We start from the raw sequence: 26,494 nt of genomic DNA, 5'->3' as shown, positions 1-26,494 counted from the left end.
CGAATCTGCTGAGGTTAGCCCTGGTGCCGCTGTGCCTTTCAGTCAGATCCTCCCCAGCAGCAGTGGGTGAGTATCTACAGAACTTTCTTCTTGGGCAGGAGAGAGGGATCTGTTCTTGCAGAGGAAAACGCCTATGCCAGGTGGCTCACAACCAATTATAACGCCTTCTAAACACGCACATAGCATGCACACACAAAACACGTGATTTAAAGTAAATACATCTAACAAGCGCAAGGCCCTGGGTTCGGTCCCCAGCTCCGAAAAAAAGAAAAGGAAAAAAAATGTATTTATTTTTTTTTTCCTTTTTCTTTTTTTCGGAGCTGGGGACCGCACCCAGCTAAATCCCCAATCCCAATAAATACATTTTTTAAAAACCTTTCTTTTTCCCCAACTTTTTTTTTTTTTTTTGAGACAGAATCTCATGTAGTCCAGGCTGACCTCAAGCTCATTGTGGAGCCAAGGATGGATTTCAAGTTTCTGATCCTCCTGCCTCTACCTCATGAGTTCTAGGACCATAGGTGTGTACCACTAAGACCAGTTTTAGACAGTGTTGGAGACCGAACCAGGGCTGTGTGCATGCCAGCCAAAGGACTACCACCCAAGCCACACTCCCAGCCCCCTCCACAGAATATTCGTTCCCAGCCCTTTAGATCCTCCTCCGGGTACTGTCAGATTAAGGATAGGATTTTATTTTATTTTATTTGAGTGGTACTATACCCATCCACTACACCAGACTCCTTAGTTAGGGTTAAGCTGTTTGCATACCTCAGGGGACCCAGAGTCCAGCCCATCACCCTGAGTCATCTCATGATAAATGTTAGAATGGGCCAGGGAGTATGGCTTAGCGGTAAAGCACGTGGCCTAGCATGTGTGAGCCGCTTGCGTTCATGGTCTGGAGAGAAGGCTCAGTGTAGCACTTGTGCTCTTTCAGAGGACTCAGATTTGGTCCCAGCATGAACATGGCGGCTCACGCCATTGTCAGCTGTAACTAAGAAGAGAAAATAGAAAGAAGCATTGGATTTCTTTCTTTTCTTTTTTTTTTTTTTTTGGTTCTTTTTTTTCGGAGCTGGGGACCGAACCCAGGGCCTTGCGCTTCCTAGGTAAGCGCTCTACCACTGAGCTAAATCCCCAGCCCCAAGCATTGGATTTCTTAAAAAGTGAAAGGATGAATGCAGAGCCCGTCTTTAGGGCATTTTATGAATTACTGACTGATGGGGGAGGGTGCTGCCCAGTATGACTGGCACCAATAGACAGGCAGTCCTGGGTTCTGTAAGAAAGCAGGCTGAGCAAGCCATGAAGAGCAATCCAGTAAGCAGCATCCCTCCATGGCTTCTGCATCAGCTCCTGCTCCAGGTTCCTGCCCTGCTTGAGTTCCTGTCCTGACTTCCCCTCAGTGATGAACTAGGATGTGGAAGTGTAAGCCTTCCCACTGGGTGGTTGCAGGCATGAGGTGCAGGAAAAGAAAAACAAAAACAAAAATAACAAAATAACACGACAAGGCCCTGAAGCTTATGGTTTACCATGCGGAATTGTTTCTGTTTGTTTGTTTTGTTTTTGTTTTTCTGACACAGTTTCTCTGTGTAGCTCTTGGATGTCCTGGAACTAGCTCTGTAGACCAGGCTAGCCTCCAAGTCAGGGATTCACCTGCCTCTGCCTCCTGAGTGTTGGGCTTTAAGGCTTATACCACCACTGCCAGGCTATTCAAGAGCTCTTAACTTATTTTGTGCTATTTGAAATTCTTCTAAGAGCTTGAGATTTCACTGCAAACAGAAATCATCCATGTTGAAATGCTACTGAAATGATTTTTATTGCCAAATATTATTTGCACAAAGGAGTTTAATTATGACAAACTATAGACAGTTATAACTTACTTGTTTTCTTATGTTTATTTTATATCCATGAGTGTTTTGCCTGCAGGTATGTCTGTACACCATTTACATGCCTGGGACATGTAGAAGCCAGACAAAGGCCTTGGATTTCCTGGGAATGGAGTTACAGATGGTTGTGAGCCACTGGGTGGTTGCTGAGAATTAAACCCAGGTCCTCTGGAAGAGTAGCCAGTGCTCTTAACTGCTGAGCCATCTCTTCCAGGAAATCTATTTAGAAATCTATATCTCTGATGTGATCTTTATCTTTATTACATATCAAGCTCTTGCAGAAACTCCAATAACTAGTGACATTTTCTGTTGATAGTAGGATCTTACCTAGCTTCTGAGATGTTCTAGGTTCAAACCCTAAAAACACAAACAAAACCCTTTGCCTCAAGGAGCATAATGTTTCTTCAGTCTGCAGGACTTTCCCGATGTATTATTGGCTCGATATTAGCATATTTATCAATCACAACCACGGCGCCAATACTCCGATAAGAGAACACCTTGAGGTATTTTTCCTCTGGCCTGGCCCATTGCTAGCAAGAAGTGCTGCTGCTTTGTTCTCACAGCAGCTCTGTCCTCTTTCCTGTCCCCTTCCTTCTTTTTTTTTCAGTCACTGAGCTAAACATGATTTCCCTAGCGTTCTGGTTTCTCTGCAGCATACCGCCCCATCCCTTCCACCACGCTACCCGCGCCCCGCCCCTTCCGCCATGCTACCCTGCTCCGTTGCCCTTCTTAGACCCTAATTCAAAAGGCCAGGCCTTCTTTGCTCCCGTTCACCATCTCCCACCTCCAGAGACCTACAGCTTCCCTGCCCTGCTGTTTTCCTCTCAGACTTTAATAAAAGTGCCCTCAAGCTTAAAACAAGAACAATAGGATGTAGAAAAGGAAGTGACTGGTGGCAATGGTTCTCGCTGGTGAAGTGTCCGCTTCCAGGGGCAGTGGAGCTCTCTCAGTGGGCAATGCTGGATGTTTGATTAGCAATGGCAGAGAAACTGTCCCAACAGGAACCTGAAAGGGTGCCACAGAAGGCCTCTCTCCTGAGTCAGTCAGGATGTGAAATTTAAAGTGAAATGGGAAAGCCTCGTTCACAGCCAGAGATCCGGGCTTCAGCCACGGCATTCCTGTCACCCGATTCAGCCTTACTTTATTTTCTCTTTGTGTGACATAAGGACAGTGACACCCACCTAAGGCTGCTCTTGAAGGGAGCAATATTTAAAGTGTCACCTCTGCTAACAGAGTTGAGTCTTACATTGGGTTTGTTGTGTTGTCGGGCTGGCTGGCTGGCTGGCCTGTTACTCCAGGTCTGAGGGGCACTTATTCCAGGGGCGGGGGAGGGGTGTCTGACAACACACTTGTCCCTGATAGCATATGCCTGTCTCAGCTCCCTGGAATGGCCTCCGTTTGGGTGTGTGCAAGTCTCTGCCTCTTGGGAACAAGGTAGCTTCTCTAGAGAGAAAGTTCCTCGAGGGTTGTAGGCGGTCATGCTGCCTTGAACACACATGTTCCACGTGGTTGGTTTGCATCATGCTCAGATGACCTGCCTTGCCTTCAAGGTAGAACTCAGCCTCACAACCCTGTACTTAGTATCTGGGAGTGTCTGTGGGAGTCCTGTCAGTTATGGGGCATTTGGAACAGGGTTCCGTGGTACTCTGGAGTATTTGCTCCTCTTCCTGCCCTCCTGAAAGGTCATCCAGTCCTCTTGGACCTGCTACTGTCCCGCCTGAACTGATCACCCTGCTCAGTTCTCCTGGGCCCGTTCTTTCCTTCAAAGACTCTAAAAGGTCCCGCTGGGCCTCCAGGTGGAGCTAGGCTTCCTCCTTTGTGCAGATTCACCCACTCACTCATTCACTCACAAGTTGGCAACTTTTTTCCATTACCCGTCAGGTACTTGAGAAACCCTAAAAAAAAAAAAAAGAAAAGAAAAGAAAAGAAAAAAGGGGTTGGGGATTTAGCTCAGTGGTAGAGCGCTTGCCTAGCAAGCGCAAGGCCCTGGGTTCGGTCCCCAGCTCCGAAAAATAAATAAATAAATAAATAAATAAATAAATAAATAAATAAATAAATAAATACAAACAAACCAACCCTCTCCTACTGACCTACAGCCCCAGCCCTCTCACAGCTCCTAGATCAGCAGAGGAGATGAGGTCTATAGCTCGAACCTGTTCTTCATCCCAAGTATCGCCTCAGGCAACAGGAAGGAAAATGGCTTATGCAAAAAGAACCCGAGTTTAGTACATCGTGTGTTGGAGTCTTGGAATCATCCCAGAAACCACTCAGACACTGAGCTCAGGCAAATAGGGATGGTTTATTGACCACCACACCCCAAGAGAGATCAATCAAGGCCACAGTCTGGACTCGCAAGCTGGATATGACATTGAGTTAAAATCCTACAGGGCTTTTAAGCTCAAATCTACAAACATCTGTACTGAGTTATTCCACCAATCAGGATTTAGAGATAGGGGACTCCCTTAGGAACATGTCTTTGCTGTACACAGGGGATTTGACCCCTACTCAAAGTGGAAGTCTTTTTTTTTTTTTTTTTTTTTGTTATGAGTACACTATTGTTGTCTTCAGACACACCAGAAGAGGGCATCAGATCCCATTACAGATGGTTGTGGGCCACCATGTGGTTGCTGGGAATTGAACTCAGGACCTCTGGAAGAGCAGTCAGTGCTCTTAACCATTGGGCCATTTCTCCAGCCCCCCCCCCTTTTAAGAAGATTTATTTATTTAATTTGTTTATTTAATGCACGTGAGTACTCTGTCATTCTCTTCAGAGTAACCAGGTGTTAGCGGTTTTTTTTTTTTTGTCTAAGCTCCGCCCCATAGTTACATGGCAACTGCCAGGTATGCCTGACTCACTATAAAAGGCTGCTTGCCCCTCCTCTCTTGTTCTTGCTCCTCCCTTCTTTCTCCTGCTCTCTCTCCATTCCTTTCTCCCATCTCTCTCCATGTGCTCATGACTGGCCTCTACTCCTCTCCTCCCCCCCCCCCCCCCCCCCCCGCCTTTCTCTGGCTCTACTACTCCCTCAACTCTCCTCCCCATACCCTGAATAAACTATTTTATACTATACCCGTGTATGGCTGGCCCCTCCATGAAGGGATGCCTCAACATGGGTCTGCCAAGCACTCCCTTCCCCCACACCTCACCCGCATGGAACAAAAAATATTCCCCCTTTATCTTTATTTTTTTGTAAACACATCACCATGAGAAATTGATAATTTTGATCAGGGGTCAAGTAAAGTTTAAGTTCCCAACACTTCCCTGGAACTTAACATCTTACTTGGCAGAGAGAGAGAGAGAGAGAGAGAGAGAGACAGACAGACAGACAGACAGACAGACAGACATACTTGTGTGACCGACATCCTGGTTGGCAAGTTAAGACATGAATGTTAGACAAGACAAGTCCCCTGCCACTGTTGAATACCCTAACTGATGGGAACAGGGTAAGTGTACAGCAAAGTTTACAGATGGTTGTAAGCTACCGTGTGGTTGCTGGGAATTGAACTCAGGACCTTTGGAAGAGCGGTCAGGGCTCCAAATGGCTTTTTATATTGGTGTGGGTGTCTGTCTTCAGTTGAAGTCCATCACAGGGGCAGCTTACATAGGCGTAAACTATAAAAGATCATAATAGAGGTAGGAAGTGCTGCCGAGTGGTTGGTTCGGGTCCACGCTTATTGTGGCTAGCTATACAAAGCAGTTCTAACTAACGTCTGTTGAGAACGGTTTCCAAGAACACCCAAGCACAGAACGACCTAGCAGCAGCTGTAACAGCATGTGAGAAAGTTTTCTTAGGACACAAGTAACAGCACAAAATGGCAGGCTAGATAACTAACAGTTACCTAAGCCATCACACCATGTAATCTCAGGAGGCAGAGGCAGGAGGACAACTGAAAATAAGAGGCCAGTGTATGCTACATGATGAATTTCAGGATAGCCAGGGCTACATAGGATAGAGTATCTTTTTATTTTATTTTATTTTTTTCCGGAGCTGAGGTTCGAACCCAGGGCCTTGGGCTTGCTAGGCAAGTGCTCTACCACTAAGCTAAATCTCCAACCCCAGGATATAGTATCTTAAGAACCAAAAACCGAAACCCAAAAAAAAGAGCCAAACTATTTGTATTAGTCAGGGTTCTCTAGAGTCAAAACTTATGGAATGTTTCTCTATATTGAGAGAATTTATGGTGATGACGTACAGTCTGTAGTCCAACTACGCCAACAGTGGTCAACTGTGAACCGGAAGTCCAAGAATCTAGTAGTTACTCAGTCCACAAGGCTAGGTATTTCAGCTGGTCTTCTGTAGAAGGAGGTTCCAGCCGATGTGCTGGCAAGTAAATACAAGCAGTGGAAGAAGAATGGGTCTGGGAGGGAAAGATGTATGGTATAGCACAGAGCTGTGCCACCAGGAAGCCATCAGCCAGTCTCAGTCTGCTCCTGCCAGACGTTCCCTGCAAGCACTTGACCTGCTGAGCCATCCGGGTGGCCATCAACTCAGTCGTCGAGCATCTATTTAGCAGCTACAGAGCACAGAGACCCTCACTGAGCTCACATAATGAAAAGACAACCAAACTAAGCAAGATAAACAGCTAAGGGAAGCTTTAGGCTACTGCTGGATACAATGTATATACATGGAGGCCATTTGAAAGTACTGAATTATTTTTGTTATTCTTTGTGTAAGGAAAGCAGGAGACAGAAGCCAGGACCTCCTACAAGCTTAGCAAACATTGTATCAGTGAGCTAAAGCGCTTGTCTTTCTTTTTTTCTTTTTCTTTCTTTCTTTCTTTCTTTCTTTCTTTCTTTCTTTCTTTCTTTCTTTCTTTCTTTCTTTCTTTCTTTTTTTTGTTAAATGTTCATAGTACTTTTTTTGAGACAGAGTCTCTCTTCTGTAGTCCTGGCTGTCCCTATGTCGACCAGACTGGTCTCTCTTAAACTCAGAGCTCTGCCTATCTCTGCCTCCTGAATGCTGGGATTAAATGCTTGTGCCACCAAGGCTTCAGAGTAGCTTTGGGAGTCCCGCTAGGGGAAGGTGCCATCCCTAAGTATATATGTTCACCTGTGAAATAATCAGGGATGTAATCAGTTTAGAAATTTGAAACTCTGAGGAGAGCTGTGGCCACAGTTAAGCAAAACAAACCTGCTCAAGTAGAGGAATTTGTATGCTGTTTTCCAGAAGAATTCAGTATTCCTCCTTAACTAGACAGTTTGTCTCCTTCCTTCATTCCTTCCTTGTTTCTCTTCTTTTCTTATATTTCTTTTTTTAGATATATTTATATATTTTATTTTATTAGTGAGTACACTGTAGCTTCAGACACACCAGAGGAGGGCATCAGATCTCATTACAGATGGTTGTGAGCCACCACGTGGTTGCTGGGGATTGAACTCAGGACCTCTGGAAGAGCAGTCGGTGCTCTTAACCACTGAGCCATCTCTCCAGCCCTCCAGCCCCTTTTCTTATATATCATTTAGTGTGTGTGTGTGTGTGTGTGTGTGTGTGTGTGTGTGTGTGTGTGTGTGTATGAGAGAGAGAGAGAGAGAGAGAGAGAGAGAGAGAGAGAGAGAGAGACTCATATGCCACTATTCGTGTGCAGAGGTCAGAGGACAGCCAACGCTCTCCTCCCACCTTCGTGATGGTCCCCAAGAATAAAATTCAGTTCATCAACTGATTATCTCTTAGCCAGTTTAGCCACTGAGCCATCGCCCTGGACCCTATGTTAAGTCTTATTTTGGGGGTGGGGGACTGGTTTAAACCAATTGATGTCAATTGGTTTAATCTGAGTACTCAGTAGGCAGAGGCAGGTCAAGGCTATATAGCTAGTTCAGGACAGCCAAGGCTACCTTACTGAGACACTGCCTCAACATTTATTCTTTCTTTCTTTCTTTTTTTTTTTTACAAGATTTATTTTTCAATTATATGTGGGTGGGTACACTCATGTGAGTGCAGGTGCTCTCAGATGCAGGAGGCGTAGGTCCCTTTGGATTGGAGCTGACAGACAGATGTGAACTCAGGTCCTCTGCAAGAGCACTTGGTGCTCTTAATTGTGGACCCATTTCTATAGCCCCTTTTCTTTCTTCTTTTTTTTTTCCTTTTTTGGACATGTAGTTCAGGTTGGCTTTTAATTTACTAGGATTTAATTTATTATTAAATGGAGCCAGATGGTGGTGGCGCATAGCTTCAATCACGACCGGCCCTTAGGAGGTAGAGGCAGGTGGATCTCTTGCGTTTAAAGCCAGATTGGACTACAGAGTGCCTTCCAGGACCGCCAAGGCTAGCTACACAGAGAAACCCTTTTCGGGAAAAGAAAGAAAGAAAGAAAGAAAGAAAGAAAGAAAGAAAGAAAGAGAGAGAGAGAGAGAAAGAAAGAAAGAAAGATAGAAAGAAAGAAAGAAAGAAAGAGGAAGAAAAGAAAGTAATGTCACTGGAACAATCCAAAAAAAAAAAAAAAAAAGGCTGTTCTCTGCTGTTGAGGACAAGATAGTTGGTAATGTGTTACTATTTTTATTTCCAGTGTTTCAAATTGTCTTGAAGCCAGACAGCCTGGGTTGCTCTCCCAAAATTACAATACCGTTAAGTTACTTTAAAATTACATGTTTCTTTGTTGTGTGGGTGTGTCACAGCTTGCAGGTGGAAGTCAGATAATTTACCTGAGTCAGTTCTTTCCTTCCATTCCAAGGATCTCAAGATAGTCACTGGGGCCGCTTCAAACCCTGAGCACTGACACCACCCTCAGGTGTAAATGACAGTATGACTGGGAGGGCAGTGACCGAAGTGTAAAGCCAGAGTTTTGTCTTTCAGATTACAGAACCTTCGCGGGACGCAGAAGGCCTTGGGGGCGTGGCTGGTTGCGTGGCTCTGGGCAGGGCGTGTCGGGGGCGTGACCTGAGCTGTGCTGTGACTTGGTCGCCGTGATGTTGGGGGCGTGGTCTGGCGCGGGGGCCGGTCCTGGGGCCTTCCCCACACGCCCCCCAGCGGAGGCCCGGAAGGGACCATTCGCGCTTCCGTCTCCGCCGGGGCCTCACGGAGGGCGGAGTTGCGGCCCGAGGACGCTACGCGAGCCCAGTTCCGGCGAGGAGGCCGCGCCAGTGACAGCGATGGCGGCGGAGTCGGCGCTCCAAGTTGTGGAGAAGCTGCAGGCGCGCCTGGCTGCGAACCCGGACCCCAAGAAGGTGAGCAGCGGGCGGGTGGGCGGCGCGGGCGGGCGTTGGGCGCGGCGCGGGCCCTGTAACGGTCGCGGGCTGGGTGAGATGGGGTTCTCCTCAGACCCGAAGCCAGGCCCCACGGAGCGGCGCGGGGCAGCGAGGAGTTCGCCGCCGGCGGGCGCCCCCCGACTGAGTGCTGAGGACTCGAGGGGCGGCCGGCCCTTTCGGCGCTCCCCGGGGTTCGGGCAGTCGCGCCAGCTGTTTGCCGGTCCTAGCCGAGCGACTCTGTCCGCTGGTTGGGGGTCCTGCGACTGTGCCGCTCGCCGGCTCCAGGACCCCTGTTCTTTCCCCTGTCCTTTAACGAGAAAACGGGGAACGCCTTGGGTTTTTGAGCTCTGCGCCTGGAACTCGGGTGCCTGGTGAGGGCGTGAGCGTGTTACACCGCTCTGACATACTGGAAGGTGGGAGCAGGCTGTGATGAGGAACCATGTTTAATTGCACTTCACTACTTTGTTGCTTCTTTTTAGAAACTGTTATCTTAAATACATTGTATCCCCTCCTGGTCCCCAGGTGACCAGGCTTCTCGCTGCTCTAGGAGAGGGTATGGTGGGAGTTAGGATCATTTTCACTGAAGTCTCTGGCCGAAAACACCGACGGGTGTGACATTGCTTGTCAGCGTTCTAGCTTGGGCCTGAGTTTCCTAAAAGGTGAAGTGTCCAGAGAGCTGAGTAAAAGAGGAAGTAATGGAGGGAGGCAGCAAGCGGACTTACACATGCAATCTAGGTTCCTATCCAGCACCAGCTCTGGACTTTGGGGTAGTTCTCTGCTCAGCCTGTCTCTTCTCTAGGTTCTTCCTGAAATACCAGCTGGCCCCAGGTGCTCTCTGTGTTAATCGCCATCTTTCAGAATTTCCAGTCCAGGACCCCATTCACTCTTGTTCCTAGTGGGTCACGGAGAGGGTTCTCTGGTTTTGAAGGTTTCACACTACCTCTCACCTCCAGGCCACCCCCATTCAGCTCAGAGATACACTTCTGAAGCTGTGTTATAAATCACCGAAAACGTAAATGTTTCAATTGTCTTGTGTTTTCCTTTCTATGGAGGCCTTGGGGGACCTTCAGTCAGACATATTTACAAGTTTCTTTTTACAATAACCCTTTGTGGGCATTTAATAAATGGTCATTATTTCCAAGTACCAGATTGCCTTCCTGAACACTATAAGACTTGTGACTGACCTTAAAGTAACCACCCTCATTTGGTCGTTTCCCCCAGCAGATTAAAAAAATAAAAATCCTCCGTGTAATATCTGTAGGTTTTTTTTTTCTCAGAATTTAAATTTTGGAATGGTCTATTTGTGTATGAAATGTCAGGGTAGAAAAGGTTTAAGTAAATTTTTTTAAACTCCTAATAAGTTTTTCAAAGGGTATTTAGTTTGTTGTTGTATTTGATTGTAGTTCTTGTGGTGTTGGCGGGGACTCCTAGGCTAACACTAGTAGGCAAGCCCTCTGCCACTGACAGCCCTATTTGGCTTTTCATTTCCCAGATAGAAAATTACCTTGGGGCAAGGGATATAGTTCAGTAGCAGCTTAGTGAGCTCCTGGCTTCTGTACCCACTAGGGAGAGAGAACTGAATGTGTTGTGAAGAGAGCAATATGGAGGTGAGGAAAATGTTGAGAGACCCCCGTGCAAAGGACCTGAAACGTTGATATTCAGAAACACGCTGACTGCAGAGAGAAAATTGCAAGCCGGCACACTGACTTTCTAACCTCCTTTTAACACAGCAAGCTCTCACAGGTTCTTGAAGTGGCAAGATGATTATAGAGCAGTATTGAATTTGCAACCAAATCTTGCTTCCAGACCATTATTAGCCAAAAGGCTGATTCCACACCTGTGTTTTTTGGGACCCCTGCTATTGGATTTTGGTGTTTTAAGTGTAAATTAGCTGTGTATTCACTCTACATTCGTTCCAAGCTCTAGCTAGGCTTACTTGTTAGAGAAAGTACTGGGAGATGACTTAGTTTTTGGTCCTATCATTGGATTGGAAACAATTTTCGTGATGGATAAAGTTAGCAGTCCAATTTATTAGGTTTTGAGTGTGAAAACTGAAGCACACAGATTGGTTGTAGATGGAGAACGAGGCAGTCACTGTTAGGAACTGGTTAGCTCCAAGGCTGGAAGCAGTGGGCAGGAGAACCTGAGATTCCTATGCATGGGACTGTGCAAACTTTTGTTATTTCTGTCATCTGTTAGCAGTGTTTGCTGGCTTTATGGATGAAACTTTGGGGTGACAATACAAGTTTCCATCTACTTGAAAGTACTTCCATAGTACTTTCTGCTTCTTATTGCTTCATTCATTCTTGGAATTTACTGAAAACAGGGGATGGTGAAGTCTTTTTCTTATATTGAGCTGAATCGCGAACTGAACTCTTGAAAATTTCAAGAGTTTTCATTGTGTCTGCAAAGGTAAGCAACAGGCAGCACTCACTTTGCCAGTTAGTGCAAAGCACATCCTCTTTGACTTCTGACTCCATTCCTCTATGTTGGCTGTGTCATTGGTCCTGTAACTGTCCTTGTGAGCTCCTTTGTCACATTAACTGTGAGCTGTTAGGTAGCACGGTACTGAGGAAGAGTTCCTGCTTTCTTCTTTCCTTCGAGGTGCATGAGTTAGGTGTTCCTTGCTTTCCTTTTAAGGACAGTGGTGTTAGCTGTTTCTTGGCTTTTTTGGCAAGTATGGAACCTCCCTGGACCCAGGTTCAGTATCAGTAAAATAGGAGAACAGTACGCACTACACAGGGTCAAATGAGACAAGCAGAGTGGATGGTATATAAATGTCCCCTTCTCGGGGAGAGGAGAACCACCCATTTTAACTCTTTCCAGCAACTCCAGATTTCCCTTTGAGAAAATGTTGTTAGCATTAGCCTTTGCATATGTTCCTGGGTTGGATCATAGAGGAAATGGAGAGTTTAAGTATCATTTTTACTCCATTAAGTTTCATATTCCCCAGATACACCACTGGGCCTCTTATTCCCAGTCAAACAAGATTGTCACCTGTGATCCAGTTGCTCTGCCTAGAGACCATGTTAAGTAATTATAGAAGTAGAATGACCAGAAAAACATACTTGTTGCTCCACCTTGTAGTAATATGAGGATTACAGCCTGGGCTACATAGAACGAGTCTTACTGTCTAATATTTAAATGTGAGGGCAGCAGTTACCTATTTTGTTTTATGTTGGTTTTTTAAAAAAGTTGTTTTATTTTTTATGAGTTTTACCTGCATGTACGTATGTTTACCAGATGCATGCCTGATGCCCATGGAGGTCAGAAGAGGGCATTAGGTCAGGTAGAACTGGGGTTACAGACAGCTGTGAGCCACCATAAGGGTTCTGGGAACTGAACCCAGGTCCTCTGTAAGAGTAACCAGTGCTCTTAGCCACTGGGCCATCTCTTGAGCCCTGTTTTGAATTTAAAAATTGAAATAGTTATGCATATATGTTGTATGTGCATATAACCAAAAAGCTCCAATCTCCTGATAGTTTGTACACATGTATGTGGGTGCCCCTAGAAGCCAGTAGAGGACATCAGGTACTCTAAGCTGGTGTAACAGATGGCTGTGACTGCCAGATGGTCTGGGAACTGAACTTGGATTCTCTGGAAGAGCAACAAGTGTTCTTAACCACTGACCCATCTCTCCAGCTCCATGTTTTTGCTTTCGAGTGAGGATTTGCCATGTACTGTGGCCTACAATGTGTAGCCCAGGCTGGCATCAGACTTTGAGGGCTGGGTTTACGAGGGCATAGTACCACAGCTGGCTCCGTTGTCTGTTTACACCGCTGTACTTTACCACACTCCCACGTGTGGAAAGTGTTTGTATTACATACCCATTCTTAGAAAAAGGCTTAGCCAATCCTGACATACGTTGGAAATTAAGTAGGAGTTGCCTGAGCAGTGTCTGGTCCAGGATCCAGGGTAGGGCATGGAAGGAGGTATTGGCTGAATGAAACGATTAGGGATGAACATGTTTATTAACTTTTATGGTGTTGCAGACACCATGACTAAGCACTGCACCGGGTTTGTCCCAATGAATCCTACAGCTGGCAGCAAATGGAGACACTGGTTTTGATTTGCAGATGAAGTAACTAAGGTTCAGGGAGGTTACTGACTTTCACATGATCAGGCAAGAAGCTGAGACGACCTGTCTGTCACTCCATCTTGAGCTCTGCTCCACCAGTTTTGACCTAGTTTTAAAGACTTTAGAAAGGAAATGGACAAACCCAAATCTTTGTGATCTACCCAGAAATGTTTGATCATTATTAACAGCAAAGCTCTGACTTCAGGAACTCAGATTGGTCTTGACTTCCCTTTTGTGTTGAAGACTTCTGTTAAACACTAGCCTTTCAGGAGGTTTGTAGGTCCTTTTCTCCTGTGGAATCCTTGTTCTACTTTAGATGTATCAAGTCTGTAGATAATTTCTCTAAACTTGTTACCTTTCACAGTCCTCTGCAAACTGATAGTTGCTGATGGCAGTGTTTGATTGGTTTTTGTTTTGTTTTTGTGAGCAGGGGGCGGGATCTCCCTTTTTGAAACCCAGAGGACCTTTGAACTCAGGGTGATCCTTCTACCTCAGTTTCCTAAATGCTGGGATTATAGACATTAGTCACCATGCCAGGCAAGTTAGTAAGGGTTTTTAACATTATTTACTTAGTTTGCGTATGGATGTTTTGTTTGCATGAATGTCTGCACTTCATGCATACCTGGTGCCCTTGGAGGCTAGAAGAGAGCATTGGATCCCCTGGAGCTAGAGTTTCAGATGATTTGAGCCTCCATGTGAGTGTTGGAAGTCAAACAAATACAGGTCCTCTGGAAGAGCAGCCGATGAGCCATTTCCCCAGTCCCATTTAGTGAGTTTTAATTCACTTCTCTGTTTCTTCTTTACCCTTGGAGAAGAAAGTAGTTAAAGACACATAATCTGGGCTTGAGAAATGACTCAGTGGGTAAGAGCACTGACTGCTCTTCCAGAGGTCCTGAGCTCAATTCCCAGCAACCACATGGTGGCTCACAACCATCTGTAATGAGATCTGATGCCCTCTTCTGGTGTGTCTGAAGACAGCTATAGTGTACTCACATACATAAAATAAATTTCTAAAAAGAAAAAAACCGTGGGCTGGGGATTTAGCTCAGTGGTAGAGCGCTTACCTAGGAAGCGCAAGGCCCTGGGTTCGGTCCCCAGCTCCAAAAAAAAAAACCCAAAAAAAAAAAAAAAAGCGTAATGTAGTCAGGCTTGGTGACATAGTCCTGTAACCCTGCAGTCCCAGAGGCTAAGGCAGGAAGTTTAAAAGCCGAGGCCAAGCCTGAGTAAGCTAGTGAGGCTGTCTCTAAACATAAGAAGGCTAGGCTCTGGCTTGGCAATAGAGCACTTGTTAGCATAGTTAAGCTCTAGGTTCAATGTCTAGTACTATAAACAGGAAACCCCAAAAGCTGCAAAAGAGGGCTTGGGAGATGTAGCTCATTTGGTAACAATGAGCTTGTTTCAGAAGAGTTAGGACCTGAGTTCGGTCCCCTGTACCTGTGTAGAAATGCTGTGCTGGTATCACCCTTTTGTAATTCCAGTGTTGGAGAGGCAGAGACAGAGCTGCCCCGGAACTCACTGATCAGTGAACTTAGCTTAACTGGTGAGTTCCAGGCCAGTGATTGTGGCACTGATTGTTGGGTTTTTTGAGACTGGGTCCCAGTTTAGATGAGGCCGGCCACCTCCCCTCACCTAAACAGTGCTTGGATTAATGGCGTGCAGTGCCATGCCCAGCATGGTGGTAGTTGTCCTGTGCTCCACAGACACACACGAGTATACAACACACACAGTTTTAAAAAGTCACTAAAGAAAGCCAAGACTCTAAAACCATATAGACTAAAGTGAATGTCTTGGGCTAGTAACAAGGCCTTTCTTCACACCTAAGATAACAAATAGCACCCATAGTTGTTATTGTTACTATGAAGAGCATCACTCCAAATATCTCACCATCAAGCACATGGTATCATCTGCCTCAGAGAAGGTCCGTATGACTATAGAAATTAATACTTGTTTCATTCTCTCTGCAGCTATTGAAATATTTGAAGAAACTTTCCGTCTTACCTATTACAGTAGACATTCTTGTGGTAAGAATTTTTAACTGTATTATGTGGCTGTACTGATGCAAATGTTTCTCACTGAGAGAGGATAGAGGGAGACGTGAGGATAGGCTTTACAAGTGAAAGAAGGCAGATGCAAAACACGCATAGTGTATGATTCTGTTATATGGAATGTCCAGAATGGGCTAATCAATGGGCAGAAAAGGGATGTGTGGTTGTTAGGGCTTGGGGATTGGAAGGAACAGGGTTTATTTTATGTTCTAGAGTTAGGTGGTGGGAAGTATGAGGAATTATGAGGAGGTAAGTATGAAGGTAAAGTACAGGAATCACTGTACTTTAAAATGGTGGATTTTATGTCATGTGACAAGGTAGGCAGGCATGCTGTGGAAGAAGCTCAGGGCGTTATGCATGACAGACAAGTGCCCTCAGCTAAGCTGTGTGACTAGTTCCTGTTACTTGAATTTTGGTTCAAAAATTTTAGTTCAGAATATAAAGATTTATTCTTTTACTTACATGTGTGTACCAGTGCGACTTTGAGTATTTAAATGCCCAAAGAGAACATTAGGACCTCAGATTCTCTCAAATTGCAGTTGTAGGCAATTGGGAGCTACCTGATGTGGGTGCTGCAAAGTTGTCACTCTTTCCCTCAATTCAAAATGTAAATACGTGAGGTGCATGAGAGATAGGCGAGTGTTTGAGTGCTTACTAATCTTCCAAAGAACTCCAATTCAGTTTCAGCATTGTCAGGCAGCTTATAGCTGCCTTTAGTTAACTCCAGTTGACCTCTGAGACAGCTGCTCACACATGGCCTATACTTAATTATGTACCTATGTATGTACGTATGCGTGGGCACACACACACACACACACACACACACACACACACACACACACACATAGAAGCATAAATCTTTTACAAAGTTTAATACATGAAAAGAATATTGGCTTTGCATCTACTAGTCATAGATTCTAATTCTAGGAAACTTCTAGGCTGGCATGGTTGTGTATGCCTTTGTAGGTGAGTCTGAGTCCAAGGCCAGCCTGGTATACATACTGAACCCGGTCTTTTCAAAAACAAACAAACAAACAAACAAACAAACCCAAATTTCCATGGCTTTAGGCTGATTCCTTCCTTCCTTAAGGGTTATGATGAGGACTTCACTGACTCAGGGAAAGCATGCTGCATCAAACCCTATCCCTCCTTGTTACAGTCTGTGGTTCTGGTCTGTTCTGATGACCTTCTCTAAACCTGTGGGCTTCATTACTTTGTGTCAGACATCTGAACATAGACTACAAAGTAACTTAGCATAAGGCTTGGGTGTTTTATTAGAGGAGTATGTATTTGTTGCTTTTCTCCAACAGGAAGTTTTACTTCTGTAGAAAATCATGCCTTTAGGCTCAGAATCCTCAATCAATTCCTGTGTTACATTTATAGGAGACTGGGGTGGGGAAAACAGTGAACAGCTTTCGGAAACATGAGCAAGTGGGAAACTTTGCCAGAGACCTGGTTGCCCAGTGGAAGAAGCTGGTTCCAGTAGAACGGTAAGAACATTTCTTCTCTGCTTGTTCTGCTTCACATGTCAAACTGTGTTACCTCAATTTTAAAAACAACCCACTATTATTGTAGGTTATTGTAGAATATATGATAAAGTATCGAGAATAAATTTTCTCTTTTTAAAGATTTATTTATTTATTTATTATTTATTTATTATATATGAGTACACTGCAGCTGTCTTCCGACACACCAGAAGAGGGCATCAGATCTCATTTCAGATGGTCGTAAGCCACCATGTGGTTGCTGGGATTTGAACTCAAGACCTCTGGAAGAGCAGTCAGTGCTATTCTTTTTTTTTTTTTTTTTCCCGGAGCTGGGGACCGAACCCAGGGCCTTGCACTTGCTAGGCAAGCGCTCTACCACTGAGCTAAATCCCCAACCCCAGTCAGTGCTGTTAACTACTGATCCTTGCAACCTATGTGGTGAAAGGAGAGCTCTGGCTCCTTAAGGTTGTCCTCTGGCCTCCATGTGTGTATAGTGCAGGCTTCTCATTGAAATAAATATGTAAAAATGCAAACAAATATTTTTTTTCTTAAATTTTTTTTGGTTGGTTGGTTTTGGTTTTTGGGACAAGGTCTCTTACTATAGCCACATTGGAACTCAAGACCAGGCTGGCCTTGAACTCAGAGATCTGCCTGCCTATGCCTGTGAGTGCTGGAATTAAAGAAATGGGCCGGGGTTGGGGATTTGGCTCAGTGGTAGAGCGCTTGCCTAGCAAGCACAAGGCCCTGGGTTCGGTCCCCAGCTCCAAAAAAAAAAAAAAAAAAAAAAGAAGAAGAAATGGGCCAACATGCCAGGGTACAATTCTTTTTTTTTTTTTTTTTTTTTAATGAGAAACATTAACATTTTGTTGGGTGTTTTTTGAGCACAGGTATGTTGAGGACTGAGCACAGATTCTCTCACTTAGCAAGCATACTAAGGGTGGAAGTGGCTGGAACTGTGCTCAGAGATCAGAGGATAGTTTTTAAGAAATGGTTTTCTTCTGCCACCATGGGATTGGACTAGGATCTTGAGGCTTGCATGACAAGTTTATCTTTTGAGCTGTCAGACTGGCCTTAATATCTTCTTTTAAAACATGGTCTCATTCTGTGACTCAATCTAATCCAGCCTTGAACATGCTATGTAACATGGTGACCTTGAACATCTGATTCCTCAACAATCCTATCAGCCTCCTTGGTACTGGAATTATAGGTGTGAGCCAGCACTTGTGGCCTGGTCCTTGTTTTGTTTCGTGGTGAGGCAGGGTCTTCTGTAGCCCACTGGCCTTGAACTTGCTTTGTAGCAGAGGATGAACTGCCTTGAGCATCTGAGTTCCTGACCCACCACCCAAGTGTTGGGATGGAGCCTGTGCCTCCATGGCTGAGGTCAGGTCTGAGACTTGGAAGAGGCTAATGCTGAGACCTGCTTCTGCTCTGGCTTTTGTTCTAGAAACAATGAGGCTGAGGATCAGGATTTTGAGAAGAGCAATTCCCGCAAGCGTCCCCGAGATGTTCCCCAGCAGGAGGAGGAAGCGGAGGGGAACTACCAGGAAAGCTGGCAAGCCTCAGGCAGCCAGCCCTACAGCCCTGAGCACAGACAGAAAAAGCACAGAAAACTTCCTGAGCTTGAAAGGCCTCACAAAGTGGCTCATGGTCACGAGAGGAGAGATGAAAGGAAGAGGTGTCACAAAGTGTCACCACCATATTCTTCAGACCCCGAGTCGTCTGACTATGGTCATGTTCAATCTCCTCCACCTTCAAGTCCCCATCAAATGTATACAGACCTCTCTAGGTCCCCAGAGATGGACCAGGAACCCATCGTCTCACACCCGAAGCCTGGGAAAGTCCACAGTAATACCTTTCAGGACAGACTAGGGGTTAGTCACCTGGGTGAGCACCAAGGGAAAGGGGCTGTTAGCCAAAACAAGCCACACAAATCTTCCCACAAGGAGAAACGCCCTGTGGATGCCAGGGGGGATGAGAAGAGCTCTGTCATGGGCAGAGAGAAGTCACACAAAGCCTCTTCCAAAGAGGAGAGCCGAAGGCTACTCTCAGAGGACAGTGCCAAGGAGAAGCTGCCCTCCAGTGTTGTCAAGAAAGAGAAGGACAGAGAAGGCAACAGCCTCAAGAAGAAGTTGTCACCTGCCTTAGATGTTGCTTCAGACAACCACTTTAAAAAGCCCAAACACAAGGACTCCGAGAAAATCAAGTCTGACAAAAACAAGCAGAGTGTAGATAGCGTGGACTCAGGACGAGGGACAGGAGACCCATTACCCAGAGCCAAGGATAAAGTTCCCAACAACCTGAAGGCTCAGGAGGGGAAAGTAAGAACTAACTCGGATCGAAAGTCACCAGGCTCACTCCCTAAAGTAGAAGAGATGGACATGGATGATGAGTTTGAGCAGCCCACCATGTCCTTTGAGTCATACCTCAGCTATGACCAGCCCCGCAAGAAAAAGAAGAAGGTTGTGAAAACTTCCGGTACAGCACTTGGAGAAAAAGGACTTAAAAAGAAGGACTCTAAAAGCACTAGTAAAAACTTGAACTCGGCTCAGAAATTACCCAAGGCGAATGAAAACAAGTCAGACAAGTTGCAGCCAGCTGGAGCCGAACCCACGAGGCCTAGAAAGGTAACTGACTGCTCTGTCTCTCCTGCCTGCCTGCCAAGTGTGGAAAGCCCGCCTGCCAGGCCGCTGCTGCCATATGATTTCTTTACCGTACAACCCGCCAGGCCACTGTCCTGCTGCCATTCAACTGGTTGAGTTTTGATCGTTATTAATATTCTCAGCCATGCTAGCAGTTAAGGTGGACAGTGACAGGATAAGCTTTATTCCGGGCTAGGGAGGAAGCTCAGTAGTACAGTACTCACTGAGAATGTATGAGACCCTACATTTACTTCTTAGCGCCTCACAATTTTCTAAGACATTTTTTTGCCCTATCAGCATTTATTTCAGTGACCCTAACTGGTGTCATGGGTGACTTGTAGCTCCCTCTCCTTGACCTGCTTGCCTGTATGGTATGCTTGGTTAGCCGACTGCAGGGAAGAAAGCTGGGTTCACAGGGTGGGCTCTGCACTCTCTCTTGCAGGTCCCTACTGATGTGCTGCCAGCATTGCCAGACATCCCCTTGCCCGCCATACAAACCAACTATCGTCCCCTTCCCTCCCTCGAGTTGATCTCCTCCTTTCAGCCAAAGCGAAAAGGTAATTTTGGACATCTTTTTCATTTATTTTCATTTTTTTGAAACAGAGTCTGTTTCAAAATTGTGTAGCCTTAGAACTCACTTTGTAGAACAGGCTGGCTTTGAAGTCAGATTCACCTGTCTCTGCCTCCCAAGTGCTAGGTTTAAAGATTATATTTTTAGTTTGCCTGCATTAGTGTTTCGCAGGCATCTATGTCTGTTCACCAAGTGTGTGTGCTGCCCAAGGAGGTCCCTAGAGGAGGCTGTTGGAGCCCTTGCTGCCGGAGTTAGAAAGTGGTGGGCCGGGGTTGGGGATTTAGCTCAGTGGCCCTGGGTTCGGTCCCCAGCTCCGAAAAAAAGAAGAAAAAAAAAAAAAAGTGATGGGCTGCCGTGTGGGGGCTCTTCACTATGGGCTGGAGATCTTTTGTGATTTGCTGGTTTTCTTCTTTCTACAGCTTTCTCTTCACCCCAGGAAGAAGAAGAAGCTGGGTTCACAGGACGCAGAATGAATTCTAAGATGCAGGTGTATTCAGGTTCCAAGTGTGCCTATCTCCCCAAAATGATGACCTTGCACCAGCAGTGTATCCGGGTGCTTAAGAATAATATTGACTGTGAGTCACCGATCTCTTGATTATGCTACTGCCCTGGGACTTTGTCACAGGGAGCTTGGCTGCCATTCAGCACTCACCTTCTCACCTCTGGTTTCTCTGCAGCCATCTTTGAAGTGGGAGGAGTCCCCTATTCTGTTCTTGAACCTGTCTTGGAGAGGTGCACACCCGATCAGCTCTACCGAATAGAGGAATGCAATCATGTGAGTGCCCTAAGTGGGAATGGCGTACCTTCCTGGCTCTTTTTCCAAAGGTAGCTTTGTCTCTGGATTGCCTTGGCCGAAGGGCAGGTCAGAGGGCAAATCACTGTTCTGGGCATGTTTGGTTTGCACGTCTCGACCTTTACACAAGCATACTTTTTGTGTCTGCTCCTGGGAGCCTTTTTGTTTTGATTGTTTGGCTAATTTTTTGGTTTTGGTTTTTTTCAAGACAGAGTTTGGTTCTCCTGGAAGTCACTGTGTAGACCAGGCTACCCTTCATACTTAGAAACCCACCTACCTCTCCCTCTCGGGTGCTGAGAGTAAAGGCGTGAGCAACTACGCCTGCTTCCTGCTATCTATCTAGTGATTTGCCTTCTTCCCAGTAGTGTGGTTCTGTAACTACTGCTACCACATCACCCTCCCTCTCCCACACCATAGGCATTGGGTCATGGGTAGGTAATGGAGAGATGTGTGGGAAAGTTGTATAGAAGTCTTGGTCCTGGTTCCAGGTATTAATTGAGGAAACAGATCAGTTGTGGAAAGTTCACTGTCACCGGGACTTTAAGGAAGAAAGACCAGAAGAGTATGAGTCTTGGAGGGAGATGTACCTGAGGCTTCAGGACGCCCGAGAGCAGCGGCTGCGCCTGCTCACAAACAACATCCGGTCTGCACATGCCAATAAGCCAAAAGGTACAGGAAGTGTGGGGTTGGGCAAGGGCATCCAGGTGGGGCTGTGTCTCCTGCCTCTGGCTGCTCAGAGATTGGGTTCACAGGACCTGAGGAGCCCTGGTTTGGAGCTCTAGAAGACTCTAGACCAGTGGTCTCTGGGTTGTGACTCCTTTGAGGCGTTCAAAAAACATTTCACTAGTTGCCTAGAACCCTAGTTTGAGGAAAACAGACAAATTTACATTACCATTCACAATAGTAGCAAAATTACAGTTAGGAAGTAGCCATAAAAAATAACTTTATGGGTGATCTGGAGAGATGGCTCAGAGGTTAAGAGCACTGACTGTTCTTCCAGAGGTCCTGAGTTCAATTCCCAGCAACCACATGGTGGCTCACAACCATCTGTAATGGGATCCGATGCCCCGTTCTGGTGTGTCTGAAGACAGCAACAGTGTACTCATTTTTCTTTTTTTTTTTTTTTTTTTTTTTGGTTCTTTTTTTTTTTTTTCGGAGCTGGGGACCGAACCCAGGGCCTTGCGCTTCCTAGGTAAGCGCTCTACCACTGAGCTAAATCCCCAGCCCCAACAGTGTACTCATATAAAATAAATAAATCTTTAAAAAAATAATAATAATTTTATGGTTGGGGTCACCACAACATGAGGAACTGTATTAAATGTCATAGCATTAGGAAAGTTGAGAACCACTGCTCTAGACTCTCAAATTGGGTGCCTTTCATATGAAGGTAAATATTGATGTTTTGTGTTTCTACTCAGGACGACAAGCAAAGATGGCCTTTGTGAACTCTGTGGCCAAGCCACCGAGAGATGTTCGACGGAGGCAGGAGAAGTTTGGAACCGGGGGAGCAGCTGTCCCTGAGAAAGTCAGGCAAGATCTCTGCTGCGTGGTCGTTACCCTGAAGGGGAGCTGGGGGCAGGAAGTGCCTGACTTTGTGGTGGCGGCAGGCATTGGAGAGTGCGTTCCTGAATGATTCCTGGATCTGCACTTTCCCTCTGCCTTAGTGTCCCTTCTCATTGCTGAGGTGGAGCATTTCCGTTTCTTACACGTGTGCTCCTGTAGAGGAAGGACCCGACCCTGCAGGGCGGGCTCCATCTCAGCAGGAGACTCTATCTCGTAATTAGGTGGCTCCTGAGAAATGACACCCAAGGTCGGCTTGGCCTCTACATGAACATCTCTGCCCATGGTCCCCACATCTGCATACATATACATACCAAAGCAAAACAAATTCCCAGGGTGACTACATTTTTTTTTAGGGCATGTGAGCATTTCCAAATGATAGACTGACATTTTTTTTTTTTTTTTTTTTTTTTTTTTTTGGTTCTTTTTTTTCCGGAGCTGGGGACCGAACCCAGGGCCTTGCGCTTCCTAGGTAAGCGCTCTACCACTGAGCTAAATCCCCAGCCCCGATAGACTGACATTTTAACAGGAAAAGCTTAGTGTGACTGTCACTCTCAATAAAGGGCTGACAGCTGTATCTGATTCTTCACCAGGACTCAGTGTACCAGGCCACCGCACAGAGCCACAGCGCAGTCACCCAGTCACCCAGCAACAGCTCTGTTAGATTGTGTGCTGTGTTCCAGCTAATTATCAGCTTTGTTCCGTGTTTCAGGATTAAGCCAGCACCATATACAACAGGAAGCAGCCATGTTCCTGCCAGCAACAGCAGCAGCAGCTTCCACTCAAGTCCTGAGGAGCTGGCCTACGAAGGGCCCAGTACCAGCAGTGCCCACTTAGCTCCTGTGGCCAGCAGCTCTGTTTCCTATGATCCCAGGAAACCAGCTGTGAAGAGTAAGCAACTTTGGTGGGAGCAGGCTGTGGGCTGGTGGGGAATCTTGACACAGACGTTATCTGGACAAAGAACACCAGCCAAGTCAGACTGGCCCTCCTCAGGTGTTCATGCTTATTAGCTCATCCTGAGACCCATTGCTCTGGGGGGCTGGAGGCTCTGGATACGTGTGTGTGTGTGTGTGTGTGTGTGTGTGTGTGTGTGTGTGTCTGTGTGTGTGTGTGTGTGTGTGTGTGTGTGTGTGTGTGTTACAAAGTTAAATTGTCGGCATTATGGCCCCAAAGGTCAGCAAAGACTTCTGACTGATTTGTGTCTTGAGCCATCCATGAGCACAGCAGCCAGTCTTCAAAAGCTGTAAGAGATGCTGCTGGTTCTGCACCTACGGGGTCTGCCTTAGGACGGGGTTTCTCTGGCACCTTTTCAGACAGTTCCTGCTGGTTAGTCCATTTGTGCATGGAGGTGAGATACACAGCCATGGAAAACAAACTTAGCCTGGCTTTGCTATGAACCACAGTGGCATATGTCTGTCCTGCCTCCAATCTGAAGCAACTGTCTCCTTTTTCTTCACAGAAATTGCCCCGATGATGGCCAAGACCATTAAAGCATTCAAGAACAGATTTTCCCGACGATAAACAGGACTTGCCTTGGAGGTTGAGTCTGGAAGCAGGACTACAGGGACTATGGGGACGGGAGAAGAGGATGTCCACAGAAGACCCGTATCTTTTGCTCTGTGGAACTTTTGGCCTCTGACTCCTGCACAGTTCCAGGTGTCCCCCTCTGTGCCTCAGCCCTGCACCCTGCTTGTAGCACACTTCAGATTTCTGAAGACAGTATGAGCCTCAGTCTTACTGAGGACTTTAAGATCAGTTATACTTTTGTTGCTAATTAGCATCTTTGTAAACTATAAGACATAGTTTTAATTAATAAATATTGCCCCCAGATGTATTTATAATACCCCCAGGGGTTTTTATTTTATTTTATTTTATTTTCTCTTTGGTCCACTATATTTAGCCCTTTACTTTCCAGGTCCTTTATTAAAGTTAGATGAGCCTAGCGAAAGCCATTCTTGTCCTAGTCAGCTCTTCTGAGTAGACACTGGTCCTTCAGAGCCAGTGTGTCACTCCAAACCCAGATGCAGGGCTAAGAGTGAGTGAGTGCCAGGATGCCTGTCCTCCAGGGGAGCCTCCCTGCTGAAACCCCCACTGTTCCTTGGTGGGCACTTTTCTTCAGTAGATTTGTTAAGGAAGGCCGTTTGCATCATCTTCAAAGCATACTACTCTCCCCCATTTTCCAGCTCACTGGAGGACAGAGCCTAAGAGATGAACTGATGTAGGACCTCAGCAGTTTTATAATTTTAGTTTCTGGTTCAGTATTTTACACACAGACAGACACACAGACACACAGACCCTTCCTTATTTTGTCTCTCCCTGCACTGTGGGGAAACACACATGACAGGGCTTTTGTAGCTCTGATGTGGTTGGGGGGTTTGAAAAGCCAGCACTTTATTTCCTTGTTCTCTATGAATTCCTACCAGGAGTGAGTGGTTTAGAGCATTGTAGTGCTGTGAAGCTTGCTCGTGTTGGACAGGAAAGGTGCTGACGTGGCCAGAGGAGCAGCAGTGCACTGTAGCCAGCAGAGAACTCTGTGAAGCCTCCGCCTTCTGAGTGTTGGCCAGAGTTAGGGATGGGCCACCTGCCGAAGGGTAGATGGTCACCCTGGTCCCAGCCAGTCAGTTTCTAGATGACATGCAGGCAAGGTCAGAGCTAGGAGGACAGTGCCAGCTCCTTCCTTGCTGTCAGAAAACAGAGCAGGACTCACTTGGTTATGAACCGGGTGAAATACACTACGAACTTGAGGGGCCAGCCTGCTAAACTGGGCCAGTGCACCTACCCTCGAGACCTCAGGCTAACGAAGCCTCCAAGGCAGCACACGAACCTGCACAGCTAAAGCTAACGCCCTGCCCCACCCCACCCCTCCCAACCCCCACAGCCTTACTGTGCTTTGCTATGCTGGGTCCCAGTTGCCTTGGGACACAGGTACTGCTAAGTAAAACAAATTTCTCTTGGTTGCTTGTTTCACCATACCAGCTCTCTCAGCCTGACCTCAAAGTCTAACATCAGGTCTCTTAGCTGAACTCAAAGGGACATCTGTACTAGGAGCCAGGCCCTGCTGTCTAGAACAGCCCCTCTCTAGGTGTTGACCACCTCAGATTTATGCCTTAGCTGTGTTTCCCAGATTTCCCTTTGCCGATTCTCCTGTTGTGGATTTGGTTGTGGATGATTTAATTCCCCTTAATTCCCCTTAGGAGTTTGTAGGCCTAGGGGAAGAAAGGACACACATTTATCCAGTGTCAGCATCCGGTTTGGCACAAAGATTTCTGAGGCACCCAGTTTACTTAGAGCCAGATTTTCTACCCTTTCAAGAGTGTCTGCGTCAGGGATATGACTGGTGAGAACAGTGAGGGGCTCAGGAGGCAGCTGTCCCCACAGCCCCTCACCCCATGCACAATGGCCACAAAGCAGACACAGTCATGTTCAAATATTGGTCACATTTGTGAAGACTCGTGCAATTTTTTCTGTGCTACACTACATACAGATCACACGTGATGGACTAGCCCTTTGCGGTCCTTGGTGTCACAGGGCTCTCGGGGGCTTGCTTTCTCTGCTTTGAGGCAGGAGGGCAGGAGTGAGCGCCATCCCGCTCTGCATTTGTATTTTGGTCCCAAAATGTAAATACGATTTTCTATGTTACTTTTTTGTGGTAACTACAAGATGAATATTTTAATTAGATAAGTTATACAAAAAGGAAAATCCCATGTCTAAATAAAAAGCAAAAAACTTCTACCTGCTGAGCCTTTCTTCCTCATCTTGTAAGGGAAGAGATACCAAGCACTAGATGCCTGCTCTTTAGTCTCGGGGCTGTGTTCACACTGACGGAGTTGCCGAAGCGCCCTGGAAGTTCAGCATCTTCATGGTGTACCGCTGAATGTGGAGGCGAGGTTTGTGGCAAGCATCTGAACCAGGAGACAAGTTCAGTCTTAAGGTAGCAAACATCTTCAGGGGGACAAGGTGGACATTTTCTGTATATGGTCAATATTCACACTGGGACCAAAGGAAGATTCCCTGATTCTGATGCATTCATGTTTCTGACATTGTCTTGTTCACGTTAAACAATACACATTCACTCAGGACTGTACTTGCTTCTAATAGGCCTAGCCTTAAAAGGTTGACATTTCTACCTAGAGCAGAGCAAGGCCAGAGAGGAATTTGAGAGACAACACTCCTCCCCCCACAAAAAAGCAAAACAAAACAAAAACAAGGGCACTCGAGTGTAAGGAGCAGTTGTTGAGGGCCTGCGTTGTTCCATTGTCTCTTG

The 26,494-nt window shown here is 46.1% G+C and overlaps 1 protein-coding gene across 1 annotated transcript; it reads left to right on the top strand.

Annotated features, from left to right (window-relative positions):
- Positions 1-8,895: 8,895 nt before the first annotated feature.
- Eloa (elongin A) lies at positions 8,896-24,073 on the top strand. The gene is given in 11 exon segments (NM_017103.2): positions 8,896-9,036; positions 15,100-15,156; positions 16,564-16,670; positions 18,112-19,291; positions 19,749-19,863; positions 20,297-20,452; positions 20,555-20,652; positions 21,159-21,339; positions 22,089-22,200; positions 22,943-23,121; positions 23,690-24,073. Coding segments are annotated over 11 exon segments (2,322 nt in total). The 5' UTR covers positions 8,896-8,961; the 3' UTR covers positions 23,752-24,073.
- The last annotated feature ends 2,421 nt before the right edge of the window (positions 24,074-26,494 follow it).

This window comes from Rattus norvegicus, chromosome 5, assembly GCF_021556685.1.
Source record: "Rattus norvegicus strain SHRSP/BbbUtx chromosome 5, alternate assembly SHRSP_T2T, whole genome shotgun sequence".
NCBI classification, from domain to species: domain Eukaryota; kingdom Metazoa; phylum Chordata; class Mammalia; order Rodentia; family Muridae; genus Rattus; species Rattus norvegicus.
Note: the sequence above shows the minus strand (reverse complement) of the source record. Positions and strands in the feature narration are given on the sequence as shown.